Source organism: Sinohyriopsis cumingii, chromosome 1 (genome assembly GCF_028554795.1).
Source record: "Sinohyriopsis cumingii isolate HCF-2022 chromosome 1, ASM2855479v2, whole genome shotgun sequence".
NCBI classification, from domain to species: Eukaryota; Metazoa; Mollusca; class Bivalvia; order Unionida; family Unionidae; genus Sinohyriopsis; species Sinohyriopsis cumingii.
Window position 1 is genome coordinate 184516075 of NC_142961.1, and position 26584 is coordinate 184542658.

At 35.5% G+C, this 26584-nt stretch overlaps 1 protein-coding gene across 1 annotated transcript in view; it reads left to right on the forward strand.

The window, feature by feature from the left end:
• Positions 1-26584, forward strand: part of LOC149808522 (uncharacterized) — a 91929-nt gene that overhangs the window by 41090 nt on the left and 24255 nt on the right. The window contains exons 7-8 of the mRNA XM_089978445.1: positions 11674-11814; positions 23531-23608. Coding sequence (XP_089834571.1) covers positions 11674-11814; positions 23531-23608 — 219 coding nt within the window. The remainder of the gene's footprint in view (positions 1-11673; positions 11815-23530; positions 23609-26584) is intronic.

The following is a 26584-nucleotide window of genomic DNA, read 5'->3' on the forward strand; positions in this document are numbered from 1 at the left end:
TTACCCCATACTGTATTACAGTAGTCTATATAGGGTTGTATGTAACTGTTACAAAATAGTTTTCTGTGCCTTTGAGGGAGAAAATGTCTTGTTCTACCGAGAAGCCATAAACTTTGAATTGACATTTTACTGATACGTTTGATATGTTCAGTCCATGATAGGTTGTTATCTACCAGAACACCAAGTAGTCTATCATGACAGACTATTTGCAAATTTGTATCCTTCCATGTCAGACATAGTTCATCACTATCAAGATTTGTCCTTCTTTGCCATGTTGAGATAAGTAATATTTTAGTTTTACCAGTATTTACCACCATGCCATTACATGTGCACCAGTTTTCCAGTTTGTTTAGGGCATTCTGTAAAGAAGTTTCGAGTTCATGCTTTGTGTTTTGGATGTCTGACAATGTTGTGTCATCTGCATAGAGATGTGTAGATGATATTGAGTCTCTTAGTAAGAGTGGATGGTCATTAATAAATAAAATGAATAGTAATGGACCTAGGATTGAATCTTGTGGTATTCCATATCTAATCGTTCCAGGTTCAGACAGAACATTATTTATGTAAACATGTTGTGTTCTCTCACTTAACTAAGAAGTAAACCATCTAATTGTTCTTTCATCACACTGGTTGATTTTCAGTTTCTTCAAAAGGATTTCATGATCCACCATGTCAAAAGCTTTCCTGAGATCTACAAATACAGATCCTATTATTCTACCTTGGTCAAGTGCTTGAAGCCATTTATTAGTTAGGGAGATCAAGGCAGTCTCACAGGAATGTTTCTGTCTAAAGCCTTATTCATTAGAGTGTAACAGCAAGTGTTTGGTTAAATATGACATGAATGAGTTATGGACATGTTTTTCAATTAATTTAGACAAGTTTAGTAGTATTGAGATTGGTCGGTAGTTATCAGCATCATCCTTAGAACCAGATTTGCGAAAGGAGTTACTTTTGCAGTTTTCCATATTTTGGGGACAAATGAAGTTGCAATACTTAAATTAATTTTGAATGTTATGCTATCTACAATAGCAGAGGCAGAAGATTTAATGAGTCGTGGACCAATCTGATCAAGTTCTGTAGCTTTCTTGGTATCAAGTTCACTGAGACATTTTTTGACAAAGATTTTTGATACTGGTGGGATAGAGAAACATACCTACTTAGAGATTTTTCTGCTGCAGAACGTTTTCAGTTCATTAAAGTTGTTTTCTATCACCGGTTCTTTTAACTTTGTGGTAATGTTGGTGAAAAAATCATTGAAAACATTTGCAATGTCAGTGTCATCAGTGACTATGGTGTCATTTACTAGAAGTGAGTGACTTTTATTTGCCTGTTTTTTTTGCATTCCTCCAGTGAGTTCATTGAAGACTTTCCAAATGGAGTTTGTGTTGCTCTTTTTGTTTTCAAGCAATGATTGATCTTAAGGTTTTTTTAGCTTTTTTAATCATACTTGTTATTTTATTTCTACATACTTTATACTGTGCATGGTTTCCCATAGCCTTGAATTGGTCTCGTGTTTTCATAGCATCTAGGATTTCAGTAGTAAGCCAATTAGGTTGAATTTCAGTCTTTACTCGATGCACTTTCAGTGGTGCATGCTTAGATACTACATCCGTGAAAAAGTCAGTCCACACTCTCATGGCTTCATCTATGTCATCCAAATTTTGGATCATATTCCATGGAACTTTATATAGGTCATTGACAAATTTTTCTTCATTAAAATGTTTGAACGATCTGTAATTGATCGTTTTGTGTGTATTTGTCTTATTTTTCTTGCATTTAACCTTTCTTGTCAAAAAAATAGGATAGTGGTCACTAAGACCATCATTCAGTACATTGAAACAAGCCACATTGTCTGGTAGGTTGGTATAAATGTGATCAGTAAGAGTGCTCGATTTTTCTGTTACCCTTGTAGGCTCATTTACCAGCTGGTCTAGGCCTAATGATTCAATAAATTCCATCCAGTTGTTCCTTATTTCAGTATTGAGAAGGTCCTTATTTATATCTCCGAGTATATATGTTTCTCCTGTGCTAGAAAATTTTCCATTTGTTTCAAGAAGTTATTATTCCAGATTGCTTTGGAGGAAGGTGGCCTATAAATAAAACCAACTAGGAATGATTTTGCATTATTTTGAAAAATTTCCACCCAGATACTCTCAGTTTCATGTGACTCCAAGTCAAGTCGCTTTTCTACATTTACATCTTCCCTAATGTATACAACAAGACCCCCTCCCTGCTGTCTCTCTGTCTCTACGTTATGGTTTATTGTAGCCTTGACAGTGAAATAGATCATTATTGTGGTTAGCGTTTAATTTGGTTTCAGTGAGAACTAAAACATGTATATTATTTTCCTTGGAAGACAACGATAACTTTATCTGGTCTATTTTTCCCACTATGCCTTGTACATTTAAGTAACCTATGTTAAAACCTATTGTATTTAGTTTCATATCAATTATATGTATGTCATTGTGCAATGGGGTACTCAGTGAGCTTGTCTCCATACTACTTTTATCATTCTGACATCCTATTTCTATATTTAAATGTTCATATATATTGGCATCTTCAAAGTCACATACAAATCCTGAAAATCCATTTACATTTGCATCTACAATAGTGTCCATTGAATAGTTAGAGTCAAGAGTCTCACTAGGTACATTTAGATTTGTTGTAAATGAAGCAATGGCATTCTCCTGTTTGCCATCTTCCTAATATATATTGGTGGACAAAGTCTTTGTTTGTGTCCATATTTATGGCATCTGAAGCACTCAATCTGTTTGCCATGATGGCATACCTGTGTCATATGCCCAGTTCACCACAGTAGAGACAGTACTCTTCATTATTGTGTCTGAAAATGGGGGCATACGTGTTAATATTTCTCAGTAGTTGAGAAGTTCTGTTTCTGCTTAAATGAATTTTGTCTCAGTGGTAGAGACTTAGGTCGACATCCTGGTTCTGAAGAAAGAAAGGTGTCTATTTTGTAATGTACTGTAGGTCGAAGTCTTCACATAGGTCAGTTATCAGATCATTGATTTCTTTGGCCTTGGTGTCCACACGAGGTGCTAGTCATGATATCATTATTTTACATGTATCACGTATGCACCACTTGTAATGATTGTTGGTGGACTACAATACAGACAGCAGAGCAGGGATAGGGGCAGAAGCGCCCATTGACAAATGCGAATGCCATTAGTATACATCCTGACTTCAATGCAGAGGGTCTTTATCCAGTTTGCCTATTCCACACCACACTGGCACTCACTTGGATCATCCACATCATAGTGTCACAGATCACTTGATTCACCCTGTGCCCAGTTTAGTTCCCCAGTATACACAAAATATGGATTTAGTGCGTTTATACACATTTTCCTCAGAGGGAACACTTCAAAGTAACCGTATCCCATTTCAGAACATTTTGTGCATATTTGGACAGTTTCCTCCAGCTACATATCAGATTGCACAGAATTGCGTCAGCAGCATCCCATTCACATGGCGATGATGACGTATGCTCACAAGCTTCATAGTCTTCGCTTGATTTTACTATAACAAAATGAATCTGTTTCCAAGTGTCAAACGAGGAATACTTTTGCTTGTGCCACCAGTTTTATCCTCCCCTGTGCAATCAAAAGACTGGTCAAAACTTCTCGCATCAGTTCCTTTACTAACCAGGATGAATGAACCAGTGTGACATGGCTATGACGCCATTAAGCAGATTTTAGTAGGAGGTTATATAAGACTTACATTTGATTTTTTCAAATGAACATGCTAATTGTACATAAAGACATTGCAGCCAATGGGATGCAAATCCTAGTCAGTATGCATGGACTGGAAGTCATTTAATGACACATAGTCATTGGTGCTGCATTGCAACAAGTTCTGTTAAGGACTTGGTACCGGGTATATTCTTCCAACAGACACAAAATACTTTATCATCTCCTACCTTGAATACCATGGGACACATATGGGATCCCGTTTCTCAGATGGTGCAAGCCCAAAACAGAGAGGACCTTGGGTTACCAAATAGTCCAAGGCCTTTACAGATCACTCACACATCTTCTCTGTCTATGTGAGCTCGAGTCCCAGCTTAACCAGCATGGGTATTTTATAATGTTTGACAGTAGCCTTCCATGGATCATTGGTTCTTTCTGTGCTTTTAGTTTGCTGAAATATGGTGTAAAACTCCGCAAAAACATGCCAGTCCTAAACAGAGCTGTTCAACACCCCTGACATCTCTGGTGGCACTTTAAACTGCCACACTGCAGACGATGTGACACCGTAGCGATATGACTGGAAAATTGTTAAAGCTACGTTAAAATCTAAATCACACACACACACTGTTCAACATCCCCTACCCAACACTGTAACAGCAAAGAGAAATATTCAAGTGCAGGAAAGATATATGTATTGTCCACATTGCCTGAAAGACCATCACAAGACAAGTTTAGATTCTCTTCTAATCTGATTCACTTCAAGCACGTAGAGGAACTACATTCACAAGTCACAGAAATGCTGCCACAATTTGCAAATTTGGGAACTATGGACACAAAAAATAACGAATTTATGTACTTTGAGAGCAAAGATACATGAGTATTACTGCAAATTCATTTGAAGTCACATATAAAAAATGTACTCTGCATAGTATACAATTTGTATTTAACTGTTTAACCCATAACGTGGTGACATCAGTAATACTGCAGGTAGTGGTAGGGGTAGTGCTTGTCACATCAGTCTCGTTTTCATGCAGCCTTTTGTTGATATATCTGGGTTCTTTGGATTCACATGAATAGTTGTTAAACCTAATTTAATTGGCATATTGGGTCATGTGAGATGCATTATGTCATAGTTTGAACCTTGCATCAAAAATGTTTTACAGATGAGTGCTTAAAATATGGGCTGCTTTGAACACCAAATGGCTGATTTCTGACGTGATTCATCTTTAGATAATGATTTAATTCAGAAAAGAATAGCTGATGATGATGATGACAATGATTTTTAAATTTATGAACTGTATCAGATTAATGGAGTTGGGAAAGTTTTATTGAAAATATCAGTGAATGATTTTGAACCAGAAAGTGTGCATGCTGGATGGGCAAAAACAGTTGGCATGCTGGTCAACCCATCTTTCAGTGGTATTTCAAAATTAAATGTAGATAAGGCATAATACCAAGCCTACATAAACAAAGTTGGACCAGTTAAATGTAGAGTGCAATGTTCATTTCTTTTCTCAAGCAATTTGGCCTTGTGGGGTCTTTTGGTGCAAAAAGGTATATCCGTATAAGATTAAAGATCAAAATGAATTAATAAAAATCTAAACTGACATTGAAAACGAAAGTTATTTATATGACTAAAAGATCTTAAAAAGCACACTACGGAATTGATGTACTTAAAACCCTAATAGAGCAGAACAGGAAACTGGCATAATGGTCATCAAAGTTTTGACTTAAGATAATTGATTTGGATTAAAATACAACACAAATGCCGAAAATTAAGTACAACTTGTTTCGCATTGATGTTTCTACTTCTGACTTAAGAAAGGGAAACTTTGGAAGGGTGTATGTCAGTGAAAAGTCTTATTCTGGAGCAGAAGAATCAAAAAGACAATATCTACGAGCTGTAGAAAATTGTACATAACCAACGTATTCAAGCTGGTTAAGCTAGATATACATTTGGCTCTTCAGACTGTGATCTATAGAAAGGAGATCTCAGCACAAAACAATATTCATACACAAATAAGGCACAGATTAAGCTCTGATACAGACAACAGATTAATGCTTATACAACTAGAGCCAACATCTTTAAAATATTTTGATTTCAGTACAGCTATAACAGCGTGAGGAAAGAAAAAAGAGGGATGGATATTGAAGTGTTAGGTAAATTTCGAAATATTACTATTTTCTCCTCCCACTCCTCCTTTTTCTACTCCCCATTTTTGCTGTGACAGTGATGGAGCCCCTTAAGACAAAATTCTGGCAGCATTTCTGAAGCCATCAAATAAACAAATGTCTCTCTTGCACAGCTTCAGGCACCAAAAGAAGTAAAGGAAACAATATAAAGGACACCCTTAGGACACAGCAGACACGGAAGCTGTGCTACTAATCTTATATCTATATGGTGACATGTTTCTAGAGAACTGAAGTTGACAAGAGGCAAGAGAAGGCAACCATAGCCGTCCTAATTTTTCTCTTAGTGCTAACTTCGGTAAAGAAACAAATGACACAATTTTCATGCTTCCCTTTCTAGACATACTAGTGGTGGAAAGGCTTCTATTCTTTGTGGTCCAATGGGAAAGTATTGGCCACGACGATAAGTGGATCCAGCAAGTAGTTTCAGAGGTCCTCAGTTTTACACTTGACACACTATCTGTATTGTCCAGATCAGTTCAGCTACAGACATCCCCAATGACCCATTCAATGCAGATAATGTACAGCAAGAAATCAATAAATATCTACATAAATAGATGTACATATCATAATGTAAAATCGCCACGGTTTTATTTAAGATTGTTCATTGTGCCCAGGTCAATAGCAATCCTCAACATCATAGAGCTAAGCACCCATATACGTTTCATTCGTGCCCCATCATTCAAAATGGAAATGGCAGGGTGGGTTCTAAATACATCTCAGACGTAGGCTTTGCTATTAGTAGAGATCTACAAGGTAGTAGAGTAAATAAACAAAAAGGGGTTTCGTTTATACACTAAATATCTATTCACGTCTTGTGTAGATAGTCAGTATTTTGTGTATATCAATACAGGAGGCTGTTATTATGTTTTGAAATTTTTCTCTGTTGGCTGATAAGACAATCTGTGTTAAATTTTAAACTCCATGTCGTCGCATCTTTTATTTATAAAAATGCTTACTTGTAAAAACATAAAATATTGTAATCACTCTTGTCATACTGGATTTTGTCATTGGTATCTTTGTAAAAGTTAAAAGTTCCTACACGAATAATACATGAATATGAATTTGTCATCAGAAATCATATGTTAACACCATATACTTACTTTAGACTAATGTAACCGAAATCAGTGATCTGCTGCTTTGGTTTGACACTCTGAATCCACTACAAAAATGGATTAGGATAATGTTAATGTACTTTAAATTTAGTAGCAACACGTTCTTGTGTATAACATCTCTTAATCTCTCAGTTGTGATTATTGTTCTACAAACCTCAGTTGTCCATGTAAACTAAGGCAGGTACGAGATTTATATGGTAAGGCATTGGTGTCAGTACTCCAATCAACACCTGACTTGATTGCACTGGTTTATTATGGCTACACTTTTGAAAGGACTTGACACTCAACATTTACCAGTATAATATCTTCTGGACATACAATACAGACTTGACAATCACAATTACCAACAGAATATCCTCTGGACGTAAAATACAGACTTGAAAATCACATTTACCAGTAGAATACCCTCTGGACTTACAATACAGACTTGACATTCATATTTACCAGTAGAATACCTTTTGGACTTATAATGCGAACTTAATATTCACATTTACCAGTAGAATACCTTCTGGACTTACAGCTCCGGTGGCTTAGTGGTTAGAGCGTTCGCCTCGGATGTGGGTTCTGTCCCCTGCCGAGTCAATGCAAAGACTTATAAAAATGGTACTAACAGCTGACTTGCATTGCGCTCAGCATTAAGAAGTTAGTGTTAGGATTGGTCGGCCTGGTGTCAGGATAATGTGATTGGGTGGGACATCATGCTACATGTCTGTGGCATGATGCACCAGTGCTAGACATCACTATAAACGGGTCACACTGCAGACATCGTAGCGACATGATTGAAATTTTTTTAAAGCTACATTAAACATCCAAATCACATTAAATCACACACCCTTTTGGGCTTGCAATATGGACTTGAAAATCACATTTACCAACATAATATCTTCTGGACTTACAATACGGACTTGACACTCATACTTACCAGTAGAATATCCTCTGGATTTATAATTTTTCAGATCTCTAAATAGGCACTACATATACATATATTATGGAAATTGGCTATGAAATTTTATTAATGCATTAACATTATGCAAAAGAATTAAACTCAAGCATTTAGTCCAAAGCTGTCAGCATACTTTCCTGCCAAAAAGGAACATCCTAGTTTAATTATGGCACACTAAAAAATACAAACTATGCTAGTGATTCCCTTTCCAGGTTATCTTTTCACATTAAAATGACAGAACTTAATTGCTACGAGAACGCTCTCAAAATATAACCATATACATATACTTGAATGTACTCTGAAACAGACTTGATCACTATTCTGCCTGATGTACTCAAAATGTCATGATTAATGTACTGATGATTAAGGCTCAGTCTAGTAGCGAAGTTCTCCATTTATAACTGTTCAAGAAATACCCCATTAAATGTTAAAAAACTTAATTAGTTCCAAACTAATAAGTAAAGTACCAAATTTATTAAATTCTTATATGATCTGTTCCTTGAATTATCATTTAACCAGATAATCATTTATTAAACAAAACCAGTCTCCCAAGAAGTTCGACTATCAAATGTTTTTATTGCAATTGAGAAGCATTCAATAACTGTGATAACATAATATGTAATTACCAAGGCGTTGATAACATGATATGATGTTACCAAGGCTGTTATAACATGATGTGGCATTGCCAAGGCTGTGATAACATGATATGGCATTACCAATGCTCTGATAACATATGTCATTACCAACGCTGTGGTAACATCATATGGCATTACAAGGCTGTGAAAACATGATATGGCTTTACCAAGGCTGTGATAATTAAATATGGCATTACCAAGGCTGTGATAACATGATGTGGCATTACCAAGGCTGTGATAACATGATATGTCATTACCAAGGCTGTGATACCATGATATGACATTACCAAAGCTGTGATAACATGATATAGCATTACTAAGGCTGTGATGACGTGATATGTCATTACCAAGGCTGTGATAATTAGATATGGCATTACCAAGGATGTTATTACATGATATAGCATTACCAAGGCTGTGATATCATGATATGGCATTACTAAAGCTGTGATAACATGATATAGCATTACTAAGGCTGTGATAACATGATATGGCTTTACCATGGCTGTAATAATAAAATATGGCATTACCAAGGTGTTGATAAAATGATGTGGCATTACCAAGGCTGTGGTAACATGATATGGCATTACCAAGGCTGTGTTAACATGCTATGGCATTACTACGGCTGTGGTAACATGATATGGCTTTACGAAGGCTGTGATAATATGATATGGCATTACCAAGGCTGTAATCATATGATATGGCATTATCAAAGCTGTGATAATGTCATATGGCATTACCAAGGCTGTAGTAAAGCATACACATGAAGCTGATAACGGCCTCTCAGTGCAAGATATTATCAAAGGTTCAAACATGAAGGTCCATTCTGAGCAAATTGAAGTCTCCTTTGATCCTTCTTTACTCAAGATAAAGATTTGTTACTACTTTGGTCAGACAAAAATCACTGGTCTTCAAATGAGGTTTTACCACTAATGCTGAATTATATATTGCTGAACAAAGAAAAGTCAGACAGGACTTGAGTAACTGAGTACAATCTCTATGTAAAGTTAACTTTGTATGTTATGAATGTGTGACTGTTATGGGGAACAAATCTACGATCTAAGGAAAGATTAATTCAGCAATCAAACTTTTGGTTGTACAAATGTCTCAGACTGTCAAATAAAACCTCTTAAAGTCTCCCTACACAAAAGTACAGTTTCAAGATTGAAAACAGAAAATGCTGACATGCAAAGCATTTACCAAATTCAGTATGGGGCAGGTGAAAATGTTTCTTTTGTTCAAGCATTTGTTATATATAGTCTATAACGAAAATAAAAATCTATCTAAAGTCAAATCTAAACAAGTGCATACATGGAAGGTTTGCCTCAAATGTAAATGCATATTAACATTTTCATATTTCTTGCCCACATACAAAACAATGTCTGAAGATGTAACTATTCATAAAAAATTTAATTTGGCCCATCCATCCATACAAAATTATCTTTAACTCCCACTAAAGTTTAGATTTGTTCCTGTGGAACATTTGGAAAAAGGCACAGTGTCTTTCTGGAGTGTAAATGATTGCTTGTGGACACGCCGACAGATTGGGCAGGCAAATTGGAACCTAAATCAATGTGAAATAGCGGTCTTGTTACAACAATATATACTCAATGCTTAAATGTTTTCCAGCTAGTACATAAATGGGCCTCATGGAGTGACAACATAATTAGGTTGTCAGACCCACAAAGTGTAACACACCATCCTGCCTTGTACTAAATGATCCTTATACGACATCCTAGGAGCACATCTTTAAATAAAATCAACATTTGTCAGTCATATGACAGAACAGTAAGAAGGATGTTGGCATAATTGCCATCTTTGCTCATAAAAGACAGATGTGAACAGAAAATCCTCAACCATACAACTGTACATTAGAGAAATTGTTCAATTTTACTATTGCTATCCACCACGATTGTGACGCATCATCTGTCACACAGATAACGACAGTTTACATTTAGTTAGTATAAGGTACGTAAATGAGCCCCAAGGAGTGACAAAATAATTAGGTCGGCAGGCCCACAATGTACCACACAGTCCTTCCCTGTACTAAATGATCCTTATACAACACCCTAGGAGCACAGCTTTATATAAAATCAACATTTCTCAGTCATATGACAGAAAAGTAAGAAAGATGTGGGCATAATTGCCATCTTTGTTCATAAAGGGCAGAAGCGAACAGAAAATTCTCAAACACACATGCACATTAGATAAATTGTTCAATTTTACTGTTACCATCCACTACGACTGTGGCACATCGTCTGTCACACAGATAACGACAGTTTACATTTAGTTAGTATTAGGTTAAAACTTGTGCTGAGCACACTTATTTACAGAAGCGAACATGGATCACCTATGCGAGACACAAGGGGTAACTCAAAAGCTTCCACCTGAGATGCATGTGGAACATTCGGTACATACAGTGGCAGGACAAAGTACCCAACACAGAGGTTCTGGGACGCACCAATATGAACAGCATGTTCTCCATTCTCAGCAAGAGGCGCCTTCACTGGCTCGGCCACGTCAAGAGAATGGACACAGGCCGCATCCCCAAGGACCTGCTATATGTTGAGCTAGCAGAAGGTGCACGACCGACTGGATGGCCATGCCTACATTACAAAGAGATCTTGAGGAAGGACATGAAGCGGGCCAACATCAACATCAACAGGTTCTGATTTATAAACAAGGAGATTTTGACAGATGTGAACAGAGGAGTTTAGTGAGCTTCAGGAGATGTTTGCACCATTGTATCTGCTTCAGTCAATCAAAAATCCAGGTTATGTAAATAAGAAGAGTAGGTAGATCCCTCTGGTGTAAATCAGGAGATGGCAGCAGCTTTTCTGGATGAGACTCTGTTACCATGCAGATCAGTATGACATATTAGGTATATGTAGAATTGTATTGGTGCAGTCATTCATAGGAACTGGCAGATCAATCTCTTTTCATGCATGTGATTATTTATTAAATCAGGCTACATGCGTCACTTCCTATCTACCTACCACATACTTACCTACCTACCTATCATATATAAATAACCTGTCAGTCCGTTTTTCTGTCAACACTGCTATTCTTACTGGATACTGTATCTAAAGTTTCAGAAATACAACCTCAGAATCAAAGCAGTTCTATGCCTGGTGGGATAATAGCAACCATTATTGTCCTTGCATTGACTGTGATCACAGCCATTGTTTTGGTATGTTGGAAGAAGGAATACATCAGAAGGAAATTATGCAGTAAGTATATTGATAATTTTCAAATTACTAAATCAGACTGAACCAACCATACTAAACAATATATGGGAAAATTTTCTGTATTGTTCCATAGCATTGCAAACCGATTAGTAGGATTTTTTTATTTCAGAAAACTAGGTTTTGTAAGTAGCTTGACAGATATATTTATTAAAGTTAGTTACGTGAGAAAGTTTCAAAGTTCAACAAACTGAACAAAGCATTTTTCAAAATGTGTAAGAACATTTATTTGTAATAAATGGTCCATTTCCCAATTAAAGCATTAAAATATAATTATAATGAAACAATTTTATATAGAAAACAACATATCTGGGTTGAAATAAACCTTCTTAACCAAACAATTTAAATCAATTTTCTGTTGTAATAGTTGCTGTTATTCTTTTAATGTAACATTAACTAACCTTCATACTCGCATATAGGTCAGGTGTTGTGCAGATAATTTTATTCTTGCAAAGTAGGGGTCATGTTACAACATATACAAAACTTTGATAAATCCAGGGGTAATACTGTAAACCAAGAGAGGTTTGTATTACATAGAAATACTGTTAATTCTGATATTTTTTACTTGCTCATACCCATTCAGAAATGTGTTTATGGTATGCACTATGTTGATTAGTTTCTTGACGTATTGATTAGACAGTACTTGTATCTACAGCTATCTGGTTTGTAATAATTTTAAAATTTAATAGACAATTAAATATTACATAACATGTGTCATCTGTCTGTTGTTTACTGTGAGTGTCTGCTAGTAGGTATATTGCTTCCAGTTTGCTTCATGTCTGAACAACCTGTACTTGTATTATATTTCATGCTTTGCTGTATAAACACTGTTTTTGATGCAAATAAAAGCTTTGATTTATTTATATTTTCCTTTGCCATAGATTTGAATTAATTCCCATCTGATAATTTCCAAGCTAGTAGTGAATAGTAAAGTTTTGCACTTGTTTGACCTTAATCCCTTAACTTGTAAAAGCAATATCTACTTTGCTTTTCGATGTGACAACCCCTTGAATGAGCTGTGAGTTTGATACTTGTTCAGTGCCAAGTAACATAATGTGGTTATTTAAACTCCCTGTGATCTTGCCACATAATTGACATATGTTCATTTTCTGCCTTTACTAGATTTCACAAACTGTATAAGCAGTGTGCTCTTTACAGACCGCAGTCTTTACATAAGCATTTCCATATGACAGTGAAGCCAAGGACACCTAGTTGGATGATATTTTTAACTTGATGATGACGATTTACAATGAATACATGATATTTAGGATTTCAAAACTTACATGTGGATGAATTCTTGGACTTTGTACCAGATGACATTAGGTAGTGACGTTTATAGGATCCTGTGAATAAAAGAAAATGTGGACTTAAAAACTTTGATTGTTGTTACTAAGATGCATGAAATGTAACATATTGCTGGACATTTTGAATTGGATTATTCTGAACAATTTTTATTGGGATGTGACCTGTACTTGAATTCATGAATTTATCATGGATTTAAAATGTCAGGCATTATGGATTTTAATGAATTCAAAAGTTTATTTATACTATAATTGTTTTATGACTCGGTGGTCTCAGTTTTAGGACTGGTTGTCTTGCTGTCAGATTAATTTGTCTGGGTGGGACATGATGCTACTTGTCTGCTGCATGATACCGCAGTATTAGAGATCACTGTAAACTGCCACACTGCAGACATCATAGCGATACGACTCAAATTGTTAAAGCTGTGTTAAAAATCCAAAGATACACAATACATTTTATATCAAAACTCCAAAGGTAAAGAGTATTCCAAATGAATTCCAGTAATATTGAATTGGTTGATGTATCACACTGATGTAATCCAGAAAGTCTCTGAATGAATTAACAATAAACCATAGAATAGTGTTTTAGTCCAAAACATCAGTGAGCACTTTGTAATTCCACTGAATAATTTAAGTAAAGATTTTTCTCAGATCATATCTGAAAACAACAGTAAATGATTCTACAGGTTGAACTTAAAAGAAGAATGAATAATTACTCACCTCATCCCATTCTATATATATCAACTTGACCAAAGACACAATACAATGCCAAGATGTGGATCATTTTAATGAAAACTTCCATCAAATTGTTAACAAGTCAACTGCCAGAACATTCAAAGTTTGTAAAAAAAAAAGGTTAGGCATTGAACTCAAAGCAAACATCTTTATAATAAAAATGACAAAAGTCAGGTAAGCTAAAACTATACCCTCAGTCATTGACAAACATCAAGCAGACAATATAAATTAAATACACATAACACTTGTATTTTACGCTGGTTTTGTATTTATTTTCTTATCTATCTATCTGTTTGGCTTGTTTATTTTTCCAAAAGGTAACTCTGAATTGCTGATAACATGTGAAGCCATCAGACAGATCAGATTTGGAAAATACACCCTGACTTGATGGATGGTCAAGGAGAAATTTACTTTTTGTAGGCATCGAAGAGGGGGAGGGGTTTAAATTGTAATTTAGTTGACTTATAAATGGGTATATATGGTAATTATTTAAAAATCTTGGTCAGTGGTCACAACATTGTTCATTTTCATTTACAAATTCAGTTTTCAAGAATCACACCATTCTTTGTTGAAAATGTGCTGACAATTCATTTTTATGAAGAAAAATGTTTGAGTACCTTCTCATTGCAAACTGATTTGTAATGTTGAAAAGTCAGCTGTACAAAAGTTCATGATAACGATTATATGTACTAGTTAAATACTATTTGGCTTTAAAATACTTGGATCCAGCTTGGACCTGGACTTCTTTTGATTAAAAGGACTCATAAACAATGCCGTGCATTTGCACAATTAATATAACTTGCATTATGGATAGAAAGTAAAATCATGGTTCCAAATTGTTAACACATACTGAAGATTCAAATGGAGTGATGCGAAATTTCTTGCACACAAAATTTACTAACATTCAATTGGCATATTTCAAAATAATAGCAGAATCACCCCTGTAGAACAAAGGCAGTTTTAAATGCTCTGGGTGTACTTGTCTCAGTTTAAAACACCCCGGTATTAAATAGTTGGCGATGAAGACACCTTCAAATGTACAAGTGCATTAGATGTTTCAGGGATCATTCTGTATGATCCACAGTGTTTGATCATCCAGTACAGGATCGGTGGAGTCTTTCAATCATATGGATTGAGTAGTTTAAGGTGTCAAACTCAAAGTGGGATTGAGGTGTTTAAGATGTCAAACTCAAATTGGGATTGAGGAATTTAAGATGTCAAACTCAGAGTTGGATTGAGGAATTTAAGATGTCAAACTCAGAGTTGGATTGAGGAATTTAAGATGTCAAACTCATATGGGATTGTGGAGTTTAAGATGTCAAAGTCCAAGTGGGATTGTGGAGTTTAAGATGTCAGATTGGGACTGGATTGTATGATGTCAAAGTCTGAGTGGGATTGTGGAGTTTAAGATGTCAAAGTCAGAGTAAAATTGACGAATTTAAGATGTCAAATCCAGAAAAGTCATCAGTTAAGTCATCATATTGATACAGTGGGACAGTATTTTATGTGTTGATACAGTGTTACAGAGTATTTTATCTCTGTTGGTACAATGGTACATATTATTTTTTCTGTGTTGTTACAGTGGTGTAGAGTATTTTATCTGTGTTGATACAGTGGTACAAAGTATTTTATCTGTGTGGATACAGTGGTGTATAGTATTATATCTGTGTTGATACAGTGTACAGAGTATTTTATCTGTGTTGATACAATGGTAAATATTATTTTATCTGTGCTGATACAGTGGCACAATATTTTTCTTTGTTTATACAGTGGTAAAAAGCATTGTATCTGTGTTGATACAGTGGTACAGAGTATTTTATCTGTGTTGATACAGTGGTAAAAAGCATTGTATCTGTGTTGATACAGTGGTACAGAGTATTTTTTCCGTGTTCATACAGTGGTACAACGTATTTTATCTGTGTTGATACAGTGGTACAGAATATTTTTTCTGTGTTGCTACAGTGGTGCAGAGAATTTTATCTGTGTTGATACAGTGGTACACCGTATTTTATCTGTGTTGATACAGTGTTACATAGCATTTTAGCTGTGCTGATATAATGGTACATAAAATTTTATCTGTGTTCATACAGTGGTGTATAATATTTTATCTGTGTTGAAACAGTGGTACAAAGTATTTTATCTCTGTTGAGTCAGTGGTGTAGAGTATTTTATCTGTGTTGATACAGAGGTACAGAGTATTTTATCTATGTTGGTACAGTGGTACAACATATTTTATTTGTGTTGATACAGCGGTAAAAGTATTTTATCTGGGTTGATACAGTAGTACAGAGTATTGTATCTTTGTTGATACAGTGGTACAATGTATTGTATCTGTGTTGATACAGTGGTACAACATATTTTATCTGTGTTGATACGGTGGTGCACAATATTTTATCTGTGTTGATACAGTGGTACATATTATTTTATCTGTGTTGATACAGTGATACAAAGTATTGTATCTTTGTTGATACAGTGGTACAACGTATTTTATATGTGTTGATGCAGTGGTACAGAGTATTTTTTTGTGTTGATACAGTGGTACAAGTATTTTATCTGGATTGATACATTAGTACAAAATATTGTATATTTGATGATAGTGGTACAACGTATTGTATCTGTTGATACAGTGGTACACAATATTTTATCTGTGTTGATACAGTGGTACATAGTAGTTTATCTGTGTTGATATAGTGGTACAGAATATTTTATCTGTGTTGACACAGTGGTACAAAGTATTTTATCTGTGTTCAGAATTGTTCAATAATGTATCTAAATATTGTGTAATGAGTATTGATATCCGTAAAGGTTGTGATATTCAGATTTTTTTATCTACATGTTTGTGTATTCCTTGGTGAAGTGTATGCCATTATCTGTAATTATTGGGCTTTAGTAATTTATCTTTACCAAATGTAAAAGGAAAATATAAATTTTGGGAAGTGATATGAAGTTATCAATGACGTCTTTTGCATACACTTTAGCAGGTGCCTATCATTTTAGCTTTTTAAACTGCTTTAGTTTTTGCATGTTGACAGTTCATATGACATCTTTTGAAGAATCACAAGTTTTCCTTAATCAAACACTGATCTGAAGGGGACTTATCTTTTAAAGTGAGCATATAGGTCCATTTAACAACTTGAGAAGATACCATAATAGAGGCATTAGTAAGCAAGGCATGTCATTACTGCTGCGTGAGATGATTTTATTGTAATGTCACACTTTAATCAGGATGTAAACATTAAGGTGGTCCTACAGGGATGTTGATGCTTACAATTTTACTATCTGTCATACATGTACTATATAATAATTATATTATATTGTTATATAGTACATTATGACAGATAAATTGTAAGCAATGATACCAGCCCATGTGGGTGGTCTGAGATCCAGGAGACCAAATATTTTGTATAGCTGCAGACCAATCATATATAAGCATCACTAGCTCATCAGAACTTTAATACAATTTTTAAAATTAATTTTCATATTTATTTTTTTGTATTTCCCTGAATGGAAGAAAATGTGCTTTCTAATCCTAGAACATCTGAACAGTCTTAAAAGTGCACAGATGCAAGCCTACATTAATCAGTTTGTGAAGGGGTGGTGTAACATTTAACAGGAAATCTCCAATTCTAGCATGCAGTATGCTGATCGCCATTCTAAGCTTGATCTCAGTCAATCAAATATTTGACTGTTCTCACTCAACCATAGTTAAAACTTAGCATCAATAGTATTCGATTATCATATGTTCTAAATGCTACGAGTTTACGTATGGTTGAAGACAAGAAACAAGTTCTATAGGGAATTCATCTGCGACAAGGAATGTTGCACAACAGGGCTTTAAATATTTCAGTTCCAAAACGGACAGAAATTTTGATATAAATAAACAATTTGGGCTTTCCAGATTCGCTGAAAAAGTCTTGGCTGTGGGTTGAGTATGGTGACAATAGGTCATGTATATTCTGTTGAGTATGGCATACACAGAGTTTCAGCCAGTTTTTCAAGTGCACGTCCAATTTTATAACTGATCCATTGATATCATGTGAAACGAGCAAATAGCAAATTGTATTCTTCAGACAGGCTATTGATAGTAAATACAAATACCCCTCCTAATCATCAAGGCCTTGATCTTGAACCTTTAAAAAACTGAGTGCACAATGAGATACTCACCACATCAGAGGGACCAGAACTAGTTGATTTCTGTCTCTATGAGACCATTGCCTACTGTTTTTGTCTTTCTGATAAAGCAGAGCATTTGACATGTACATTCTGATATGTTAATATGTTAATTTGAGGTTTAGCAATCTGGCAAGTAGTCTGAGTTTTCTCTGACGGTACCAACTATATTTTGAATATTTTGACAACAACAAAAATGTAAAAATCTGTAATGGTATTAAATATCTATGAAAACTTGGATTCTCTGCTAAGTAAACTCTTACTTAGTGGGCTACAGACTGCATATAGATTGACTTAATATGTGTTTTCCCATCAGTTTTACTGAATGAGCTTTGAATGGACAATTTTGTTCTATTTGGGTGTTAGAATACATTTAGATTTGAAGTTTTGGTAGACTGCAGCAATGAGATTCAAGGAGGGCCAGTGGCATGATCAGGTGATATGAAAATTTCAAAATGGTATGGTTAGTAAAATATTTCTATAAATAAATAAGCAATAAAGTAGTTGTCTAAAATTTAAGTTCATTTTAATTTTGTTATTTGTCCTGTATTTCATTTATGGTAATTCACTGTAATACACATCTGCATGTCAGACTTTGCTATCATGGCTAAAGCGGACCAGGGCAATTTAGGGTCTTACAGACCCTGAACCATTGAGTCTAAATCAAACATTTCAAGCCTTGATCTTTGATAATCGGTTCCTTGCAACTACCATTACCAAACACTCCTAATGCCATTTTCATATAATGTTTTTAGTTTGATTAAAACTCAGTTTAAATCTTGCACATGCATTATTTTTTAACTGCTATAATATATTTGGCTTTAACCCTTATATGGAAACAAACTAGTTTTCAGGGCTTGACAATGTAGATACAGAACAATGTTGTCTGTGCCTACAATTTTTACAGAGGGAAAACATTTTGTGTCAAGTACGTATTCAAGTTAGTGTGCATAATAGAAGGCCTTACATTTGGCAGGTGTTAATCTAGTGTCTTCAGTGAGCATGCATTCATCTTCATTTTTAGCTGATGTTTAGCTGAGGGCATGTGTGCATCTTTCCAAGATATATTTTTGTATTGCTTTCCAGAAGTAAAAAACATAATTGTTTACCGACAGACCCATGAACACTATGTAGATGCTTGCATTGAGGGGCCATGTAGTATTGTAGGTGGTTCTCACATTAGTACTTGGGTAATAATATCTGATAGCACACAGTGGTCATTCCTGTTAGTAGCAATTCGAATGCTGATTATTACAGGAAATGATATTATTGCCATGCATTTAATTGCTGTCAAAAAAGCCATCAACAACATGATGATTCAGCAAGAGAATGTGACATGTCAAATGTCACATGAAATGAGGCAGTTTTTCATTGCTTTAGTGTCTCAGCTAGGTAGGACCCCAGAATCGTATCATAAACATATAAAGCGACAAGGAAACCTTCAAAATTAAAACTTATCTTTACCTAGGAATTGAACAGCATCCCACAATAAGAAATCATGAGATTTGTCAAATCCATGGGATAGAGATGGTGCAGATATTGTGGTTCCAAATTGTGTCACTAGGGATTTTAAGTTTGTGACTTTTCCTATTTTAAAAGGGGCCCTGAGTGGCCGAGTGGTCTAAAGCGCTGTCCATTATGGATCACTGCCATCTCACCTCTGTCTGCGTAGGTTCGAGTCTGGGTATGTGAGAAAGCTTGTCAGTAGCTTCCCGAGGGTTGGTGGTTCTTTCTGGGGATTTCCTGGATTTTTTCTCCACCATTAATACTGGCCACCATGTGTGCTGAAAAATGGCATTAAACCCTACAACTACAACAACAACATATATTAAAAACTTTGATAATCTGTCCACATTAAATCAAGTGAGGTAGAGATAAATTAAAGAAATACACAATTTTAGTAGATAATTGTCATTGTTAGTGATGAAATTCGTGTATATCAACAGTAGAATGGTTTGCAAGTAAGCTATCAATTCCATATGTATTCTTTTGATTATATATATATATATATATATATATATATATATATATATAGATATAGATATACACACAGTCAAACCTGTCTGAGCAGTCACCTGTCTTGAGCGGTCATCTGGACACAGCGTCCATTCTGATCCCCTCCCCTCAGGCAAATTTCCTATATGAATGTCATGTTAGCACCAGTCACCTGTCTTTGACAGCCAGAAGCAATGTGTTTCTCAAACAAGCAGTGGTTTCAACTTCTGTCATTCCTGGAGTACATCAACAGTGACCATTCCAAGTATGCAAATTAAACTTCTTTTGTTGATGACCAAGGCATTGTGTATGTATATATATATATATATATATATATATATATATATATATATATATATATGTATAGGTTTATTGTGTGAATCTGTATTTAAACATTTCACATTTTGATTATACTTACGGTAATCCATTGAAACTCTAAGGTATCTGACGAAGCACTACTATTCTTCAAGCAGAGAGCACATGTATATACGATAATCAAGTGATACAACAAAACCATCGTAGATGTGCTCTATTGTTGATGACTCAAAGTTTATTCAAGTATCTGCAAAAGCACCAGGTTTCTGGTAATTCTTGAAATGATATGTTGAGAATTATGTGTCATTTTGTTCTTTTAAAAACAGTGTGTAACTTTCATTTAATATAATCATACTTTTGGATAGGTGTTTATTGCTAATATCATGGGATTATTGGTGCTATGTGGATTGTGAGATGTATGTGTGAAGTGTAAATGATGCGAACCATGTTATATTTTATCAGTGCTATAGTTTCATCTCATCTGTCAGCGGATAAAACAGATACTTGTGCAATTAGAATACAGTGCATTAAGCAACCATACAAAATTTACAGTACAATATCCCTTTCAAAAATATCTAGTTCTAACCGTGTTTATGATATTTCAGTAAGAATAACTTGTAACAGGGTTTATATGGTCTTCGAAGGTCTTTGAGACTTTGGAAAAATGGGGTAGCATTTTCAAGACCTTGAAGGTTTGGGAAAATCGATCAGATTACCCTGAGGTCTTTATAAGTGTTTGAAAATTGAAATAAACATCAAAATTTTAATTTCTTTCCATAATCACAAAATTGTCCAAGGTTGTTAGATTCAGATATATATAGTCTTACCATACCAACCCGTTTGTTTGTAGCCACCCCCCCCCCATGGATTTCAATAATGGAAACCTTTAATGTGATAAAAAGTGCAAGGAACTTAGTTAATTCATTCATTCATTGATTTATAATTTCAAACCTGGATGTGAGTAGAGTGGCCCTAACAATGCCATCATCTGCGCGTTTCATGCTTAACATTAGTTTTCAGTATAATAGACGGACATGCTCGAGATCCATTTCCAGTTCCTGTTCAAGTCCATTTTCAGCAAAGGGTCATGTGCACGACTTCAGATGTACACATGTCATCTGCTTCTGTTATTTAAAATGTCGAATCAAGCAAAGGAAAAGAATGACAACAACAAATATGGCTTTCATGTGGACTTAACAAGCGGTTTAATTTCTATGTTCATATGTGGAAAGGAATGTAATTCAAAACTCTTAATGTTTTAGTAATTTACGGAAATATCAGGGAGTTACCAAATAGGATGAATTACGTCACTATTTTTTGTCAGATGGAAATAAAGCAATCCATACTCTATGCAATATGGCGCCACCTTAGTATGGAAAGTCCGTTAAGCATGATATGTGCAGGAGATGCCAGTATTAGTGCCATTCTGGTCAAGTCAGGTTATAAATTATAAATCAGTGATTCAATTGACTTAGTTCAGTGCGTGTTTTATTACACTAAATGCTTTTGTTATTGAAATCAGTAGGGGAATACAAACAAACATTGATGTATAGACAGACTGTAGTAGAGTTTTCCTGGTTTCTTTCTTTTGATGACCTGTTCAGTTTCATTGTTGCCACAATAACAAACGAGCATTCGTTTGGCCATCCAAAGTTTCCCTTGGCAGCGACTTCAATAACACATGCACTCTTCATCAAAGCAAGCCAGAAACACCCTTCATCAAAGGAAGTCAGCACAATAACTATTTTCAGCACGTTTTTTGTTTTCTAATTTCATGGTGTTTATTTTTTGTAATCATATTGTTATATATGTTTTTAGGTGTTATCTAATGTTGTAAAGCGCTTAAAGCTTCTAAAGATTAGGCGCTATATAAAGTCCTCATTGTTATCATTATTATTATAATCACAAATAAAATTGCCTAAGGTCATCAGATTTGGATGTAGTCAGTTTTCCTGGCTTCTTTCTTTTGATGAATTGTTCAATTTGATTGGATGAGTCCATCAGCTTTGGCCAGTCAAAATGTTCATTGCACTAATTCATGAATTTTTTATCATGACTGTAAAGGTGGCGCTCTATAGTTTCATATTTTGCATAGGATTAGAATTTTAAAAAGAAAGAATTTCCCTGGGTTTCCTCACTGGCTATACTGGCTAATTAAAAAAGACCTTGTATATCTTAGGTATTGTTCAAAGAACCTGTAATTCCCTTTATTTTGGTGTATGATTAATGGTTGTAATGTGGGTTATAGAGTATACAGCTTGGACTTACTCAGATGTGCAGCTTTCAAAAACTGCTAGCTCCGCTTGGTCATTTTCAATTCCTGGACTTAGAGGTAAATTGTAATAAAAAGAGTCGATACCTTTTATTTGCATTTTATACATGTAGTAATTCATCTATTGCACTTTCAAAAGCTGGTATTGTCTAGTTGGCCAAAATTCGTTTTCCCTATTTTAATAGGTGCTAAAGATAGTGTACTTTAGACTAATTGAGGCTGATTTTTTAGCATAAGGGAGCAGTCATTTTAGTTACCAGTGTGCTTGGATCATGTACAGTTTACACAAGTACAGTATCCAAAGAAATGTCAGCCACATTACATAAAAGTAACATTCTCTCCACTGTACATGCTTCAAATGCAAACAACTTCACCTTACATACGTCACTCTTTCAAAAGTACATAATAACTGGTGAGTGCCCCTTTTAGCCAATTGAATTTTGGTTATATTGAACAAGCACTCACTCTGTGTCAAATGCACATTGGATAAGATCATAGGAAAAGATGACAGCAGTCTCTTTACTTTCCAAAATGATAGATTGAAGAGAAAAACCAGCAACTATAATAATGTATTTAAAGCAGTGCGGATGTCTATAAAGAGGACAATCTATTTTGTATTAAATCTGATGCATAAGTTACATATTTCTAAAATAACAATGAAGGTTATCCTATCTTCCAGATCATTATAAAGCAATTTTAGGAAATTAATTATTGTTTGAATTTCATCATTAAACAGTAGTGTAGTATTTTGCATTCATTGTTTTCTCATATAACCTGTATACAAAATGTAATAGCGAAAATAGGTCTTGGAAATCTATGTTAGTGGTCTTTGAAAGTTTGGGAAAAGTCTTTGAATTTATCATTCAGTGTTCAGTATGAACCCTGTATAAATAAATTTATTTTATCTACTTAGTGTTGATAGAAGAGGAGACTGTAGAGTATAATCCTGATGAAGGAAATGCCTTGATAGGAGTGAAGACCTCAGCAAAAGGTAATCTGAGTCATGTTGTAAGATGTCTCTGTCATATGCATTGTCTTACTTACAGTTAAGTTATACAGGGTCATGCCTTATTTTAGTTAATGATAATTTTCTTTATGACTTGTAGCCTCTGTTTCATATTGTTGTCCTTTGTCTTTTAACATGAGCTGATTATTCCAAATCCTTGGTCAGTGTATTCATTAAAAGACTTGCTTGCATTCATTCCCACATTGTTATCTTGTGCTTCACTTAATTCTGTTTTGAGAAGGTGCTCATAGTTTGTTTTTGTGAAAATTGAAATGTTGAGTATGTTCTCTTCAGAAATTATTTTTCTATATCTGTGATCTGTAATGTTGAAACACATCTGTCAAAAGTGCTTCTATTATGTTTGCTATGTGTCAAAAGAGGTCATTTCCTAATTAAAAAGTGTAAGGGAGCAATCTTGAAATTTAGAGTGAATGTTAGCAGCAGGGAAGTTGTACAGACCAGACGTTCCAGACCAAATAAAGCCTCCTACGAGAACTTTCTCCGTAGAAGCCTCAGATTTCAAAAATAAGCCTTCCCACGAAAATTAATTTGCGTAAATTCAACCCTGATTGCAATTTTTGTGTACAAAATCGATGATTCTAGACAAGGAAAAAAAGGGGGGGGGGGAATTTATTCCGTCGACGAAGTTTGCAAAGTTTGGCTGCGAGTCTCATGAATAAATTTGATCAAGACCGATTCGATATCTACTACGCGGATCATGAAGATTAATCGTGATGAAACCATGCGGTGTTGCCTGGGCGCGGCTGAAGAAATTTTTGAATTTGTTTATGTCCATATCGCCGTTGCACCAAGTCTGATGAATATTTCTCAACGTGTGAGTATCGACACCATTGAAAACCGACAAAATGTTACAATTGTCCCTAATGACTTTCGGAATTTGCGTATATCGCTGCGTCACGTAAATAACATCGGTATTCTTGTGTCTGCCACGCGAGAATATCCTAGCCGGATTAGTTTGCTTATCCAGCATAACATCATCGAAAACAACAAGATTATTAACATCGCCATCTAAATTTTCCACTGATGGAGCTTCATTGATGTCTGTGATGAATTCGATTGTGCCTTCGTCGGTATTGTCGCTAAATTCCTTTAGCACTTGATAACAACGCTGATCATCAACGGATGGCGCAACCAAATACAACTTATCCCATTTTAGCCATCGCATTATCAAATTTAGCAACAACTGCGTCTTTCCAGAACCGGACGGGCCAATGATTATCATCCTTATCGAATTCGGTAACACCGCGTTGTGTTTCACCTGCTCGCGTCGCTTCGTGGCTGAAAAATCAATTACATTCATGTTACTAGAATACATGGATCTATATTGTGTTAAGTGTCGCACTCACACAGCTACGATAAATCCAATCGAAATTGTCACACGCAATAACAGGAACGCAATTGCAGGAGAATGCGAAGTTTGTAAGACACGCAAGTTTAAATTTGTAAAAAAAAAAATAGAAGAACCGGAGGAGACATTACCGCCTCCATGAAAAATCTACCTGGGTTGCCCTGGGCGAAATATCCCGGAGAAAAGCATCTGCCAGGATACAATTACTGCGGACCCGGCACGAGGCTTGATATAAGACTCAATGATAATAATCAACCAAATCCCGGCGAAGATCCAGTAAACGCCATCGATAACGCGTGTTACTATCACGATCTTGCGTATCGTAGCGGGGATTTACAACAAAGACATCTCGCTGATATTAGGCTAATTCATGCAATAGACGCGATTCCTGACAAAAGTTTCAAAGAAAAATTGGCAACTTGGTTGATAAAAGGCGCAATGAAAGGTAAATTAGTATTCGGTGCTGGTAAATAATAATGGAGCAGATATATTATTCTCCGCGAGGATTCTGGCGAGGAAAATCAGCAATTGCCAAACTCGCTAAAGCCGCTAAAGTAAAACAATCCACCGCTGAATCGTGGTTATCGAAACAGGCAGTCTGGCAAATATATCTTCCTCCGCCTAAGAAAATACCATATGCAAGTTTCACCGTCAGTGTCCCTAATGAAGTCCATCAGGCTGATTTAATGTTTCTTCCTTACGATACCGTCGACGGAGTCACATATAAATATGTCTTGACAGTCGTTGATATCGCCAGCAGGTATAAAGAAGCCGAGCCGTTATCGAATAAAACAGCAACGGAGATCGCTAAGGCGTTTAGCGAAATTTATTCACGATCTCCATTAACATGGCCGAAGCTTCTCCAGGTTGATCCAGGTCGAGAATTTCTTGGCGCGGTTACTTCACTGATGAAAAAGAATAATGTTAAAATCCGTCGCGGTATTGTAGGTGTTCATCACAATCAGGCTATCGTCGAAAGATTCAATAAAACTCTTGCAGAACGATTATTCGGATATCAGTACGCGCGCGAATTTATTCAAGATAATCGATCTCATGATTGGGTAACAAGATTACCTCACGTGATTAACGCGCTAAATAACGAAGTAACTCGAACAATAGCAATGAAACCCGCAATTGCAATTACAAAATCGAATATACCACTAAAGCGAGATTCCACAATTCCGCCTGTGCTAGGTAGCGTCACGGTCAGGTATTTATATAAAGAAGGCGAGGCCGAAGGAGGAAGAAAAAGAGCAACCGATCCAAATTGGAGCGTTACGACACATAAAATATCAGCCGTAACAAGATCGTCAGGGAGACCAGCAATTTATTTCCTAGATTCGCTAGCGCCACAACGCGGATTTACCAAGGAAGAATTACAAATAATACCGAAAGATACTCAACTACCGCCAGCGTCATTAATGTGAAACCGAATTCTACCTAACTGAGATAATTTTCTTACTCTTGACACGGCTAAATACACTAAATTTGACCAGGAAATTCTATCATCGACGATCCAAACTTGGCCATCCACGGTTAATCCCTGCGACGAGTGTATCGTTGTTGCATATCCTAGTTTCCATGGCGATCTT